General features: G+C 40.0%; 1 protein-coding gene and 1 pseudogene across 1 annotated transcript; both read right to left on the minus strand.

Annotated features, from left to right (window-relative positions):
* Positions 1-4,427: 4,427 nt before the first annotated feature.
* Positions 4,428-4,874, minus strand: LOC147510706 (uncharacterized). The gene has a single exon (XM_086598224.1). It carries the CDS (start codon positions 4,872-4,874, stop codon positions 4,428-4,430), a length of 447 nt encoding a protein of 148 aa, XP_086454350.1.
* An 8,152-nt stretch (positions 4,875-13,026) lies between these two features.
* LOC147510707 (manganese-dependent ADP-ribose/CDP-alcohol diphosphatase-like) lies at positions 13,027-14,004 on the minus strand (annotated as a pseudogene).
* Between the last annotated feature and the right edge of the window lie 650 nt (positions 14,005-14,654).

The following is a 14,654-nucleotide window of genomic DNA, read 5'->3' on the forward strand; positions in this document are numbered from 1 at the left end:
CTAGGCTCACTCCAGCTCTAGCATTAGCGAAGGGCTCATCCCCTCTGTTGACTCTCCCTCGGATGGGTGTGGACGCCTGATGGGTTCACTCTCCTTGCCCCATGTGTCGCTTACAACCCTGATCCGCGGAGGGCTCACCCCACTCCGCGGGCTCATCCAGGCCATGGAGTCTGCTGGACCAACTCATTTTGTTCCAGGCTCCCTCCAGCTCTAGCGTCAACAAAGGGCTCATCCCCTCCGCTGATTCTTCCTCTGAGGGGCGTAGAATCCCGATGGGGTCACTCTCTTTGCCCCATGTGTCTCTTGCATCTCTGATCCGCGGAGGGCTCACCCTACTCCGCGGGCTATATCAAGCCCTAAAGCATGTTGGAACAACTTATCTTGTTCCAGGCTCCCTTTCGCTCTGGTGTAAGCGAAGGGCTCATCCCCTCCACGACTTCTCTATCTGATGGACGTAGAAGCCTGATGGGGTCATTCTCCTTGCCCCAGGTGTCTCTTGCATCCCTGATCCATGAAGGGCTCACCTCGCTCCGCGGGCTCGGTTAGGCCATGAAACCTGCTGGAACAACTCATCTTGTTCCAGGCTTCGTCCCGCTCTAGTGTCAATGAAGGGCTCATCCCCTCCACGGCTTCTCCCTCTGATGTACGTAGAAACCCGATGGGGTCACTCTCCTTGCCCCAGGTGTCTCTCGCATCCCTGATCTGCGGAGGGCTTACCCCGCTCTGTGGGCTCGGTCAAGCCATGAACCTACTGGAACAACTCATCGTGTTCCAGGTTCCCTCCAGCTCTAGTGTCAGCAAAGGGCTCATCCCCTCTGCTGCTTCCCTCTTTGATGGGCGTAGAAACCCAGTGGGGCCACTCTCCTTGCCCCGTTTGTCTCTTGCCTCTCTAATCTGCGGAGGGCTCACCCACTTTGTGGGCTCGATCAGGCCATGAAACCTACTGAAACATCTCATCTTGCTCCAGGCTTCCCCAGCTCTAATGTCAGCGAAGGGCGCGCTCGTCCCCTCCGCTGCTTCTCCCTCTGATGGGCGTTGAAGCTCGACGGGGTCACTCTCCTTGCCCCATCCGTCTCTCGTACCTCTTGTTCATGATTCCCCTTCTCATTTGGACATCATACATAGTAATCAAATTTCCTTTCACAAAAGTGTTATGGTTTTATATATTTACAAACAGCTCTAGTCCTCTGCTCAGGACTTTCTTTACATTGCTTTGTAATCTCGTTACATTCAATTGTAAAACCTTTTCAACATTCTTACATTCCAAGGCTTCTCTATCAGTTTGTCCCCCATTCTACGTAACTTATAAGTTCCAGATCCTCCCACCTCCACCACGATTGTCGACCCTTCCCAATCTGGGCCCAGCTTCCTATCCCTTTCTCTCTTTGTGCTTGGAGTAACCTGGCGGAGCACCAATTCTCCTATCTTGAACTGACGCGGCTTGACCCGTTTGTTGTATTATCTCTGTAGTCGCCTGTGGTACTCTTCTAATCAGATGCGAGCTGAGTCTCTTTTCTCTTCTGGCAAATTCAAATCCTCTACCAAGATGCGCCAATTCGATCCATCTTCCACGGCCCTGGTTCTCATTGTAGCTGCCACCATCTCTGAAGGAATCACGACCTCGACGCCATATGCTAAGGCGAATGGGGTCTCCTTGGTGGTTGTCCGAGGTGTGGTTCGATAAGCCCAAAGAACATGGTTCAACTCGTCTGCCCATGCGCCCTTCTTGTCTTCCAACTTCCTTTTCAGGTTGTTTATTATTGTTTTGTTGGAAGACTCCGCCTGTTCGTTGCCCTCGGGGTTGTAGGGGGCCGAGAACCTTTGTTTCACCTTGTATGACTGAAGAAATTGGGTCACCCTCGCTCCCGTGAACTGTGTCCCATTGTCCGATATGATGGTATGTGGCAGCCCAAATTGGCATATGATGTTCTCCCATAGAAATTTAATCACCTGCATTTCCTTCACTTGTTGCAAATGTACAACTTCTATCCATTTGGTGAAATAGTCCGTGGCTGCCAACATATATCTCCTTTTGCCACTCGCCATGGGTAGCGGTCCTACGATATCCATCGCCCACATGGCGAAAGGCCATGGACTTGAGACATTATGTAAAGGTTCCGCGGGAGCGGATATCAACTGTAAAAATCTCTGGCACTTGTCGCACTTTTTAGCGAATTCTACCGCATTTCTTTTCATGTGGGGCCAGAAATAGCCCTGCATCAATAACGGGTGTACCGTAGTTCTCCCAGCAGAATGACTCCCACAGTCACTTTCGTGCAATTTTGTGTGCACCTCCAAGGCTAACCGCGGTCCTAGACATTTCAACAATGGCCCATTGAAGTTCTTTCGGTACAATTCACCTTCCAACAAAACATATCGCTGAGCAGTCTGTTCCAACCTTCTTTTTTCTTTCTTATTGGTCACTTCCTTTCCTTCTAAGAACTGCTTTATGGGATCCATCCACCCTCCTTCTTCTTCTGCAATCTGACACACCTCTATCACCTCCTCCGTGCTTGGCTTATCCAGTCTTCCTACCCATATCGTTCTTTCCTCTGACCCAGGTATGGCTGCAGCCACGTATGGCAGGGCATCTGCGTGCCTATTCTCTCCATGACCCAAGTGTACAAATCGAATCTTTGCAAACTTGTTGGACCTTTCGTGCACCACCTTCAAATACTTAGCCATTCGCGGACACCGAGGAGAGAACCCTCCATTAGCCTGACACACCACTAGATTTGAGTAAGAATACACAGTCAGTTCCTTTACTCCCAAATCCTCGGCCATTCTCAATCCTTCTATCACTGCCTCATACTCTGCTTCGTTACTGGATGCCACTGCACGAACCCTAATTTCATGGTCTGTTCTATTCTGTTATTATCAGGTGTAACCAACACAACTCCTATGCTGCTGCATGCGTCAGTGGCAGATCCATCCGCGAATACTCTCCCCACATTCTTCTTATCCCAAGGATCTAGTAAGTCGGGCTCCCCATTCTTCTCTGGTTCCATGATCATCTCTTCTCCCCAAGTGGGATTCTCTATAGGTAACTCAGCCAAAAACTCTGCTACTGCCTGCGCCTTCTCCGCTGGTATTGTATCTCATATGCACTAAGCATCACTGCCCACTTCAACATTCTCCCTGACTTCTCAGTCTTTAATGCTTATTTGAGAGGCAAGTTTGTCACCACCACCACCGAGTGTGACTCGAAATAGGGCTTCAACTTTAGGGCCGAGAAGATTAACGCAAAGGCATACCTCTCAATTCTACTATATCGCGTCTCTGCGTCCAGCAATGTTTTGCTTTGAAAATACACCGGCTTCTCCACTCTGTCAACTATATGGACAAGAATTGAACTAACTGCATACTCGGTAGCCCCCAAATACAAGTACAACTTTTCCCACTGTTCTGGCCGAGACAACAAAGGAGCCTTGCCCAAGTATCCCTTCAACTCTTGAAACGCCTCCTCGCATTCCGCAGTCCATGATAAATCAGGGGTGCTTCTCAATAACCGATACAGCGGTTTACATTTATTAGACGATTTGGAAATGAACCTATTCAAAACCGCTACCTTGCCCGCAAGCTGCTGCACTTCCTTGACATTCTGCGGTGAAGGCATCTCTATCAAGGCTCTTATCTGTTCGGGATTAGCTTCTATTCCCCGATGAGTAACGATGTAGCCCAAGAATTTTTCCGTGGTCACTCCGAATGTGCATTTCTCCGGATTCAACTTCAAATTATACTTTCGAAGTATCCCGAATGTCTCCCTTAAGCCCTCTAAATGCTCCTCCTCAGACATGCTTTTTTCCACCATGTCATCTATGTATATTTTAATCCCCTTCTGAATCTTGCTCTCGAACATTTTCTCTCCCAACCGTTAAAAAGTGGCTCCGGCATTCTTTAGCCCAAATGGCATCCTTGTATAGCAGTACGTGCCGCCTTCTACCATAAATGCAGTCTTCTCCTGATCCGGTCCATACATCGCGACCTGGTTATACCCCATAGATGCATCCATGAATGAGAATATTTTGTAGCCTGACCACATTGGATAGCCAATCGATGAATTCCGTCTCTCGTATTATTCCAACCCTTTTTAACTGCGCCACCTCTTCGTGAATGCCCTCTGCATATTTTGGTCTAATGCTCCGCATCCTTTACCTCACTAGCTTGGCATCTTCCTTCATGTGTAACCGATGACACGCAAACTCTGGGTCTAATCCCATAACATCCTCAATCATCCACACAAACACATCTCTGTTTTCTGACAAAAATTGTATTAACTTACATTTCCATTCCTCCAACAAATTGGACTCTACCGATGTGAACTTCTCATCCTCCCCCTCCCCTATATTTACAACTTCAATCTCATCAAGTGTCTTCGGCCCCACCGCTGACTCCTCTTCCCTTTCCCCAGCGGTACACTGTAATTGTTATGCTTGCCTCTTCCTGGGGTTCGAGTTCTCCTCTTCTGGTCTGCGGATTAACCGTTTCATTGTACCCCGATGGCTGTTCTTTGCTGTCACCTGATCTTTGCGAACTTCACATATGCCTGTCGAGGTGGGAAACCGTATCACTTGGTAGTACGTAGACGGAACAACCTTCATCTCATGAATCCACCATCTCCCTAAAATCGCGTTGTACTGAGAAGATGAATCTTCCACCATAAACCGTGTGATAACCATCACTGGTCCCGTGGTTACCAGCAACAAGAGTTCTCCCATGGGCTCTGTCATACTCCCATTGAACCCATATAAATTGGTTCGCAGCGGTCTCAAATGTCTAAGATCAATCCCCATTTCTTCCAAAGCTCCTTTAAACAGCAAATCCACTGCACTACCACAATCGATCAACACCCTTTTCACCATATAATTGCCCATTGCTACTGTGATGACCAACGCGTCTTTATGGGGGAATCCACTACCCGTAGATCTGCACTGCTAAAAACAATCCTGTCTCTGTCTTCTGCTGACACAACCCTAGGTCGCGGCCATTCTAACCCATCATTGATTTGCTGGATGCTTGCGGTCCTCCTCACTCTATCTCTATGGGCATTATGACTTAGTACCTTAATAGTTCCTAGTATACGATCCTGACGCGGCACCCGTTCCTCATTCTGTGCTCCCCTTACAAACTCTCTCATCCTCCCTTTTTCCACCAAACGTTGAACCATCCATTTTATTGCATAACAGTCATCGGTCTCATGATTGCGTATCTGGTGGTAGGCACATAAAGATTTATCAGGTAATTCTCCTGGGGTGTTCCGCGGCTTTTCATATCCCTGCAGGTTCTAGATCAACGGTAATATTTTGCTCAGGGGTCTATTCAGCGGCGTCACTTCTATCTCGCGATATGGCTTCCTTTCTCTATTTTCTCTTCGAATCCCCTCCCGGCTTCTCTCTGTCCTTGGTGGGAATCAGCGGTACCCCCGGCCTTCCTTTTCGGTCGCGCCTGCCTTTTGGTGTTCCATGTCTTTCTCCAACGATAGAACTGCTTTCCATGATCTCTTAGATTCCTTCTGCATACTGTCCTCATATCTAATATATTTTTCCACTCGTGGATATAGTTCATGCAAGGTTGCAATCTCGCTCTTCGCCACCGACTGGTGTACTCCTGTTCCTGGCTGCAGCCCTCTTTCAAATGTGATCATTGCGGTTCTCTCATCCAAATTTTTAACCTTTAAAGTCTCGGCCTTGAATCGACATAGGTACTCCCTCACTGACTCCGCTGATTTCTGTCGCACATTGAATAGTGTCATGATATCCACCACACACTTTTTTTGGTGTATGAAGTGATCTATAAACGCCTGTTCTAATTCTTGAAAATTTTTTATGCTCCCCGCTGGTAACCGGTAATACCGGTCCGATGCCCCTCCTTTTAGACTAGCCGGGAACATCATACACCGCAGCCCATCATATCGAGACTCTTGCCATAGTGGCATCTGCTGCCAGAAATGAAGGATGTGATCCGCTGGGTCTCCTTTATCGTCGTACCTCTCGAATCTGGGCTGGTTGAAACGTTTTGGGACCTCAGAAGCCCAAATACCGTCCGCTAGTGGGTTGCGGTTTAGTTCGGGCATCACCTGACTGGCAGCTCCCCCACGACCCTTCGTCTGCTGCCGGTTCGCTTCCCTATCATTATTTATCATCTCTTCCACCTGTTTAACTGTCAAGCCCGTCACTGGATTTTCAACTAGATTCGGCCCATCCTCTTCCTCCTCTGCACCCTCACTTGCTTCTCCACCTGCTTCTTTCTCTTCCTTTTCCATCTCTCTTCTCAACTCCTCATTCTCCTCTCTTAACCTCCCGATCTCTTCTTTCATAAGCAGCGTCTCTTCTACTTCCTGCTCCTCTCTTCATCAATCACCGCCTCTAGCATCAGTTCCTGCACCGCCACCCTCTTCGGTCTACTTACCTATTTCTTAAGTGCCATTTCTAACTTGTTTTTATCTTTTCCACAGACGGCGCCAAATGTAAGAACCTAAAATCTAAACAATTTATATTGGTAAGAACCCTAAGATTACAACCTCAAACTTACTCTTCACTCTTCCTTTTTTCACTATTTATTTTCACTCCTCTCCTTCTTACTATGCGGCCTCCACTTTCTTCTCTCCATCCTCTTCTTTTTATACCCCTTCCCTTCGTTTCTAGACCGTCCATCTGGTGGCTCCCCTCTTTGCCGTACTTAGGCCACATCTGCAACCTAGGGTTCCGCATCTATGTTCTCCTACTCCCCAGGTTATCTTATTAAGCTGCCTTCCACTCTTTGTCCCGCTGACTTGGTCTCCATCCCCATGTAGGGTCACTCCAAGCTAGTCCGTCCGTCTCTCCCTCCATCCCTCTGTTCATCTCCCAATTGTACACGGGCCCTATCCCCTGATTAGGGTTCCGCAGACATGATCCCATACTCCCCGACGTCCCTTATTATGCTACCCCCACTTCCTTTTCCGCTGACCCAGTCTACTATTCATTATTAGGCTATTACACCGCCAGCATCAAAAAGTTATTGATCTCATTTAAAACAGGTTTGCCAATCAAACAAAAAATTATCATCTATTAAAATAGGAATTCCTCCTCTATTAAAAAGGAAAATCTATCACTTCTAATTAAAACATAAATACTTATCATATTTAAACAAGAATCACACATCTAAATTAAGTCAACTATTAAAACGGGATCCTTCCCCCAATTAAAAAATGGGTTTTTAAAACTTAATTAAAATAACTTGTTAGGAAATTAAAGCAGGTTAGCAAAATGGGAATTCTTTTCCCCAATTAAAATAACTTATTAGAAATTTTCTATATGTATAATTATGACCATTAAAAAAGTTTTCAAAAGAGCTGGTGTGTATGCACGAGCCTACATTCTAGTATCTTAATATTAAAACTCCCACAAGGGTACTTTTCTAGCTCTCTTAAAAGTCCACGTCATCAACTCCTATTAAAATTGGAATTCCTATCCTATTTAAAAGAGAAATTCTAGCACTTCTAATTAAAACGGAAACCCTTCTCCTATTTTATAATGGGAATTTCTCCCCTATTGAAAAAGAAAAATCTATCACTTCTAATTAAAACGGGATCCCTCCCCTAATTAAAAAACGGATTTTAAAACTTAATTAAAACGATTTATTCAGAATTAAAACGGTTGTTAAGACTTTAATAAAACAATTTGTTAGGAAATTAAAACCGGTTAGCAACGAAAACAGGAATCACGATTTGCTAATATTAAAGCTCCCACAAAAGGGTATTTTTTAAGCTCTATTAAAATTCCACATTATCTCCTATTAAACGTTTAAAACAGGAATTCATTCTTTATTGGAAAGATAAGTTCTAGCACTTCTAATTAAAACGAGAATCATTAACCTATTAAAATGGGAATTCCTCCCTTATTGAAAAGGAAAAATCTAACACTTCTAATTAAAATATGAATACTTCTCCTATTAAAATATGAATCACACATCTAAATTAAGTCAACTTTTAAAACGGGATCCCTCTTCCAATTAAAAATGGGTTTTAAAACTTAATTAAAATAATTTGTTAGGAAATTAAAACGGGTTAGCAACAAAATAGGAATCCTTTCCCCCAATTAAAATTTTCTATATATATAATTATATGATCATTAAACAAGATTTCAAAAGAGTCGATGCGTATGCGTTGGCCTACTTTCTAGTCTTACTATTAAAGCTCCCACAAATGTATTTTTCGAGCTTCCTTAAAATTTTACGTCACCAACTTAAAACAGGATTTAATTAAGAAACCAACTTAAAAATTGGAATATGCCAACTCCTATTAAAATGGGAATTCCTTTTTTCTATTTGAAAGGGAAATTCTAGACTTCTAATTAAAACATGAATCCTACTCCTATATATAAATGGGGTTTTTAAATGACAATTAAAACGATTTGTTAGGAAATTTAGCTAAGGACATACGGTTTTTAAAATTCCATGTCGCCTATTAAAAATATTAGAAACGAATTTTTTACAGGACAATTAAAACGATTTGTTAGAAAATTCAAATAAGGCATACGATTTTTTAAAATTCCATATCATCACCTATTAAAACAGGAATTTTTTTCCCTATTGAAAAAGGAAATTCTAGCAATCCTAAACTAAAACGGGAATCCTTCTCCTACTAAAATGAGAGTCATAATTCTAAATTAGGTCAACTATTACAACAAGATCTCTCCCTAATTAAAAATGGATTTTTAAAGGACAATTAAAATGATTTTGTCACAAAATTTGTATATGTTATTGAGCAAGTTTTCAAAAGAGACGGTACGTATGTACGGGCCTACAAGCTAGTTTTATATAAAACATAATGATGTAATATGTATGTATTTCAATTTGATTCACTAACACAATCATGAATCTCAATTTATCTATGCTATCAGTATCGCGAGTAAATGACGAGGTGATTAATTGCATATTGTTTGTAAAGGTGGTTTTGTTTTTACCAAATTTTCTCACCAATCCGATTTAATCACCAAATTGACCAATTAATCGGTAATTAATTGGTAGTCACTCTTAAGAACATCTTCAACTTGAGGAATGTAAGAGCATCTTTATTGGTGACACAAATTCATGTGCAAACACCAAATTCTTGAAAATTTGGTTAAAAACCATCTTTCGTGGAGACACCGAATGGAATTTACATAAAAAAACATAAGCAAACCAAACACCATATTTGGTATATGGTGTTTGGTTTGGTGTTTAACCAAATGTACAACGTAGTTTTTCAAAAACTGTGCGGCTCTTCGAAAACCGTGTGCACCATAATGCTTGTGGTCCTTCTTCAAAACAAATCAAATTAACAAACAACTAACAGCCACGTGTGTCATTGATTTTCATATTCTTTTTTTCTTGTGTTCCCCCCCAAGATACATCAAATTTTGGTGCCCCCTCTAAGACAAATCATAATTTTTTATGTCTGGACTAAAATTGTTTGGTGGTTGAGTGATTTAGTGTTTGATTTGGTAAGAAAAAAAATTAGTGTTTTTAAGCTTACATCATTAAAGATGCTCTACGACTAACAAATTTCAAATGGCTCATTCAGGATATCGACAATGGGATACATAGAGTGGTAAGTAGTTAACAACTCAAGTTGATCTGCATTTGTAGTAGTGCAAGAAAATAAAAAATGTTTTGAGATCCTTATTACTAGCAACTAGTAAACGGGCTCGTGCGTTGCATGTTCTAGGAAAAGAAATTGGGGTGGAGAAAATCAAAGGAATGAACTCATGTAAATTAGAATAGTAACATATTACATTTGTTTGAATGGATATATTATGTAATATATTTTAGATTAATACAGGTCGAGGTATGACAAAAAACTTCAATAAGAAAAAAAATACTTCAATACGCTAGTTGTGTTCTTTGTCCGATTCGATTTTTGCTGCTCTGCCTTGGTGCGAATAAATATTTTCGAAAAGGTATTTACCGCCTGTAATTTAGTCAATATTAGTGCATATGCCACAAACTAATTTACCAAAAAAATATGTATTATGTTAATGAAGTTAACTTTTGTGCTGTTAGTTGTGTAATTATCTTGTCGAGCATTTATATGTGATTGAGGAACATTGTTGGATTCATATGAGTATACTATCTATATGATATAAGAATATTATATCATGGTGTGCAATATAATTAATTGTTATTCTACACTGAAGAATAAAATATCTAAAAAAAAATGGAAGAAGAATAACCTTTTTTTTAACATTGTCTTCAGAATGATTTAGCGAATCCATCTGTTGTTTTTTTTTTTTTTTAATATTTTGGTCGGTTTAAATAAGTAGGTAGCTTGGACAGAGAATGAAATTGTAGCTAGCTAACAAAAGCATGCAATTTTTTTATTTTTTTTATTTAGAAACGATCACATTGAGAAACAATTAGGAAAAATACATTGGACACTGTTAATATTTGTTCTATATATAGATCTATTAAGGTGGATATAATATGTGGATTGAATTGAATATGTAAATAAGCAGGTAGCTTGGACAGAGAAAGAAGTTGTAGCTAGCTAACAAATGCCATTTTTTTTTTTTTAATTTTTTTTTTTTTGTATATTTAGAAATGATCACATTGAGAAACAATTAAAAAAAATACATTGGACACTATTGATAGTTGTTCTATATAGCTATTAAGTCGGATATAATATGTGAAGTGAATTGAATGTGTAAGTAAAAGCTTTCTGGAAGATTTGTATGTGGCAAGATTACCATTTAAAACTTTCAATATATTGTGGATCTCATTTCATGTTTATGGAGATTGAATGATTCAAATGACGGAGTGGTGATTTTTTCAAATCATCTGTATGGAGGCGAAAAAAAGAATAAATTATGGATGCTAGTCGCATCGCTGAATTATATCTGTTTCACCCTGTCGTTAGTTAGTCGCACAATCCTTCTATCAATTCTTGCATTGGTTATTGGTCCCCATTCTGAAAAAGTTATTATCACCCAACCCCACATGTGGTACTTTGACAGATGCATAATAAAGGAGTTAAGAGGCGATAAAAGCATGATCCATTGTGCATCTTACGTGTTGACTCACAAAGTAATAATAAAAACATCAAAGACGACATAGAAAAGTTGTGAGATACAATGAAGAATCTCCACTTGACCATGAAAAGGGAGAAGACAAAAAAAGCCAAAAAAATTAAAAAATTAAAGGAAAAGTTATTATGACAATAATAGGGTCACCAGAATTGTGTCAAACCTTGGAAAAAGATGTTCATATAACGGTAACCATTATTCAAAATTTATTGGTACCAAAACTGTTGATAAATGACTGTCTCCGATAATGACAACATGATTTAGGAAGAAATCATTGAACACCTTCTGTAAAAAAAAATCGATATCCAGACAACACCCAAAATTTGGAAAACAATAAAAGTACAATATATGCTCAGTCGTAATTCCACATAACGGAAAATTAGGAAGAGAGTGCAATTATACCATCAAAATGCACTGAAAAATGAGTAAACCATCAACACCCCAAATCATTGAACACCTTCTGTAAAAAAAATCGATATCCAGACAACACCAAAACTCTGGAAAACAATAAAAGTGTAGTATACGCTCATTTTTTCCCTTTTTAATTTGGGAAATAGGTCGAAACGGTGTGTCTGTTTGGCGAGGCAGTTTTCATTTTAGAAAGTAAAACCCAATAGAATAGCCATTTAGACATATGATTCTATCTGCCACGTTGCGCTTTACAACCAAATGTGTCTTCAACCTCTACTGTGCAAGTGCACTATTTGATAACTCCAATGGATAGATAACATGACTAAAAAATTATCCAAGTAATATTGTTACGCGCGACACCTGGCTTATTTTTACCACATAAACATCCAAATATAGTTCAATCTCAAACTTTGAAATGATCGCGAATTGGTATCATAGATCCATGTTCGAAAGCATATCTAGCTTTCTGAAAACTAAGTATTGGTTTGTTTCAAAATCCATCTGTTTCCACTTCTCATTGCACACAAATTACACCAAGGCAAAATAGACAGACTTCACAAAATCACCACTGCGAGAATAATATAATTGACTTAGGGATATTATAATCATATAGAAAATCAGAAGGATATCAATGGAATATCATACATAAAATTGAATCGGTCCAACAGTTTTCATTTTAGAAAGTCTTCCTAATCCACATTATGCCTACAACATTTTAGAGTGATAAAATATGACATTTCATTAAAATAATAAAGTCATCTGATTCAGTGAAGCCTTACATTCAAACAATCTTTATGAATAAAAATTGCACACAATACCCCTTAAGACAGCAGCAACAGGAAAACTCATCCCTTCCATCAAAGTCGTGCGGAATAAACTGCTCAAACGATGCAACCTTGCTCACATGTTTCTTCCCACGAGTCTTGTTACCTTTCATCCCTTCATTTCATTGAGGTTGAAAATCAAGTGTGTGATCTTGACCAAGGAAGTATGTAGAACATTAGCAGAGCAATCATGATCTAGGATGGACATTGCGACTTCTCTGAACCCTCTCTCACCAACCCTTACAGACTGCTTTAACCCGGCTGATCAAGAGCTTTTCCTACTGATTTGAGAACCTGATTTTAGAGTGAGAGAGGAATCAAGAACCTTTTTAATCAAGAATAAATTAGTTAATGAACAAAAATTAGTAAATGAAGAAAGACACTGCTATCGAGAGTTACAAAAAAGGCAATAAAGAAAGCAAGATGCTGCCAAACTTAAAAAAAAAAAAAAAAAAAAAAAAAAAAATCCTTGCATCAACAAAATGAATTGCTCTTTAGCAATATCATCGAAACATGTGGGAAACTCAAGAAGATGTTAACATTGATCTTAAACTCCACAACAATGTGATAGCAATAATAATTCTCATCAAGATAGAATGAGCATATAGTATTGGTATTTTGGCATGCTAAAACTACGTTAACTTATCTTACTGGACACCAAGATGCTAACAAAAAATTATGGTGAACTTATCTTACTAGACACCAAAATGCTAAAAAAAAACATGTATATAAAAATCTGTAAGATATGATCGCTTGCTTAAAATGTGTTAGTAGTGTAGAATTATTCTAACACGAAACCTTGTGTTTTGGGATCAAGAACTAAAGAAAAGCATATTACCAATTACTAACAGTCCTTACGAATTGAAGACCATTTCAGTACTTGCCATTCTATCAGTACAAAAAAGCGATAATCTATCAGGGTAGGCATCTATGTAACCGAACGCGTCCGAGCCTGGTGGACACTCTAAAGCAGCTTCAAGGACCTGATGGTGAACACCATGGGAATCAATTGAGCGCCCACCCTTGTGATCATGGCCTGCTATGCAAGCCTTCACGCATTTATATCTGTGTATTACTTCCATGACCTCATCATAATTACAACATAGTGCTTCATAGCCTGCTGCTCCAGGACCTAGAGCCTTATGGCAGCATACCACCACCTTTTCTTCATATTTGGTTGAAACTTGAAGGATCTTATCAATCCATTCCAGCTATTCCTTCCCAATTGCTCCATTGAACATCAAAAACCTTCTTTCCACTCCCACCATTCCCACTGGGCTGTTCTTCTCAGAATTTGGATTCTTTTCCTGCAGAATCTGCAGGGCTTCCATTGTCTTTGGATGGTCATGAAACCAACCGATGGCACTGATGTCATAACCATCAAGAACCACAAATCTGTAATCCGGTGTTGGGGAATAGTCATAGTAGGCCTGATCATTGGCAGTTTGCATCTGAAGCATAGGTAGCAGATCCTTTCGAGGGAGATTGTAAATGCAGTGGTTGCCAATCATATGGTAGACAGGGCAATAAGATGTCTCAAATTGCTTAACAACTTTTTGCACAACATTTAGAGGCTCTAGTTTAGGGCAAAAACCATCAACGATGTCTCCAACATTTATTACAAATTTAAGATTTTTGTGGTCATTCCATTTTTTGACTACGCTTTGCAAGACCTGAATGTTGTGCCTGTAATACCTAGGAAAAAATGACGTACATATCCCATTCATTACCCAGTTGTATTGTTTTAGGATAGAAGATGGGCTCAAAAGTACTAACATCAAATTAAAGATTAAAGACTATGAAGAGGCTTACAACTATAGTTACATTCTTTTCAGAGTACAGTTTTGAAGAGAAGAGCAGCTATATGTAATTCCAAAATGAATACCTCTTCTGCAGTGGTGTTCTTTTGTTTCCCCGCAGTATTTCTTTTTTGGTCCAATGGACATGTATCCAGCAGGATAAACATTTACATTCACTGCAATATACACTTTCCCCATTTTAGATATTATAACAGTAGAAATGTCCATTCTCTTTTCATGCAGTTTATTTAACTTTTCCTTCCCGATTAAATTTCGCTGAAGTCATAAGGAAGAAAATAAGGAACACAAACAACATTATGAAATAGGTGTTCCTATAAAGCATGTATCAATATGCTTAAACCAAATAAGCTTAATAGGTAGGATGTTCATTGCAACAATCATAGTATGAAACATAAATAGATTACTAGTATAACACCTCAAACCCAAAGACATTGTAAACGAAAAATAAACCCTTCTTGTACACATGCAGGGTAAGAAGATAGCAATAATCATTACACACACTACCAAAGATATGTGCAAACCCAAGTCAAATGACTTGGCTTGAAGTGGACAGCATC

The sequence above is a fragment of the Coptis chinensis genome, chromosome 3 (assembly GCF_015680905.1).
Source record: "Coptis chinensis isolate HL-2020 chromosome 3, ASM1568090v1, whole genome shotgun sequence".
Classification (NCBI taxonomy): domain Eukaryota; kingdom Viridiplantae; phylum Streptophyta; class Magnoliopsida; order Ranunculales; family Ranunculaceae; genus Coptis; species Coptis chinensis.

Bases quoted from the DNA above. Each gene is read 5' to 3' on its own strand.
- LOC147510706 (XM_086598224.1), bottom strand. From the start codon at position 4,874: ATGGGCAATTATATGGTGAAAAGGGTGTTGATCGATTGTGGTAGTGCA.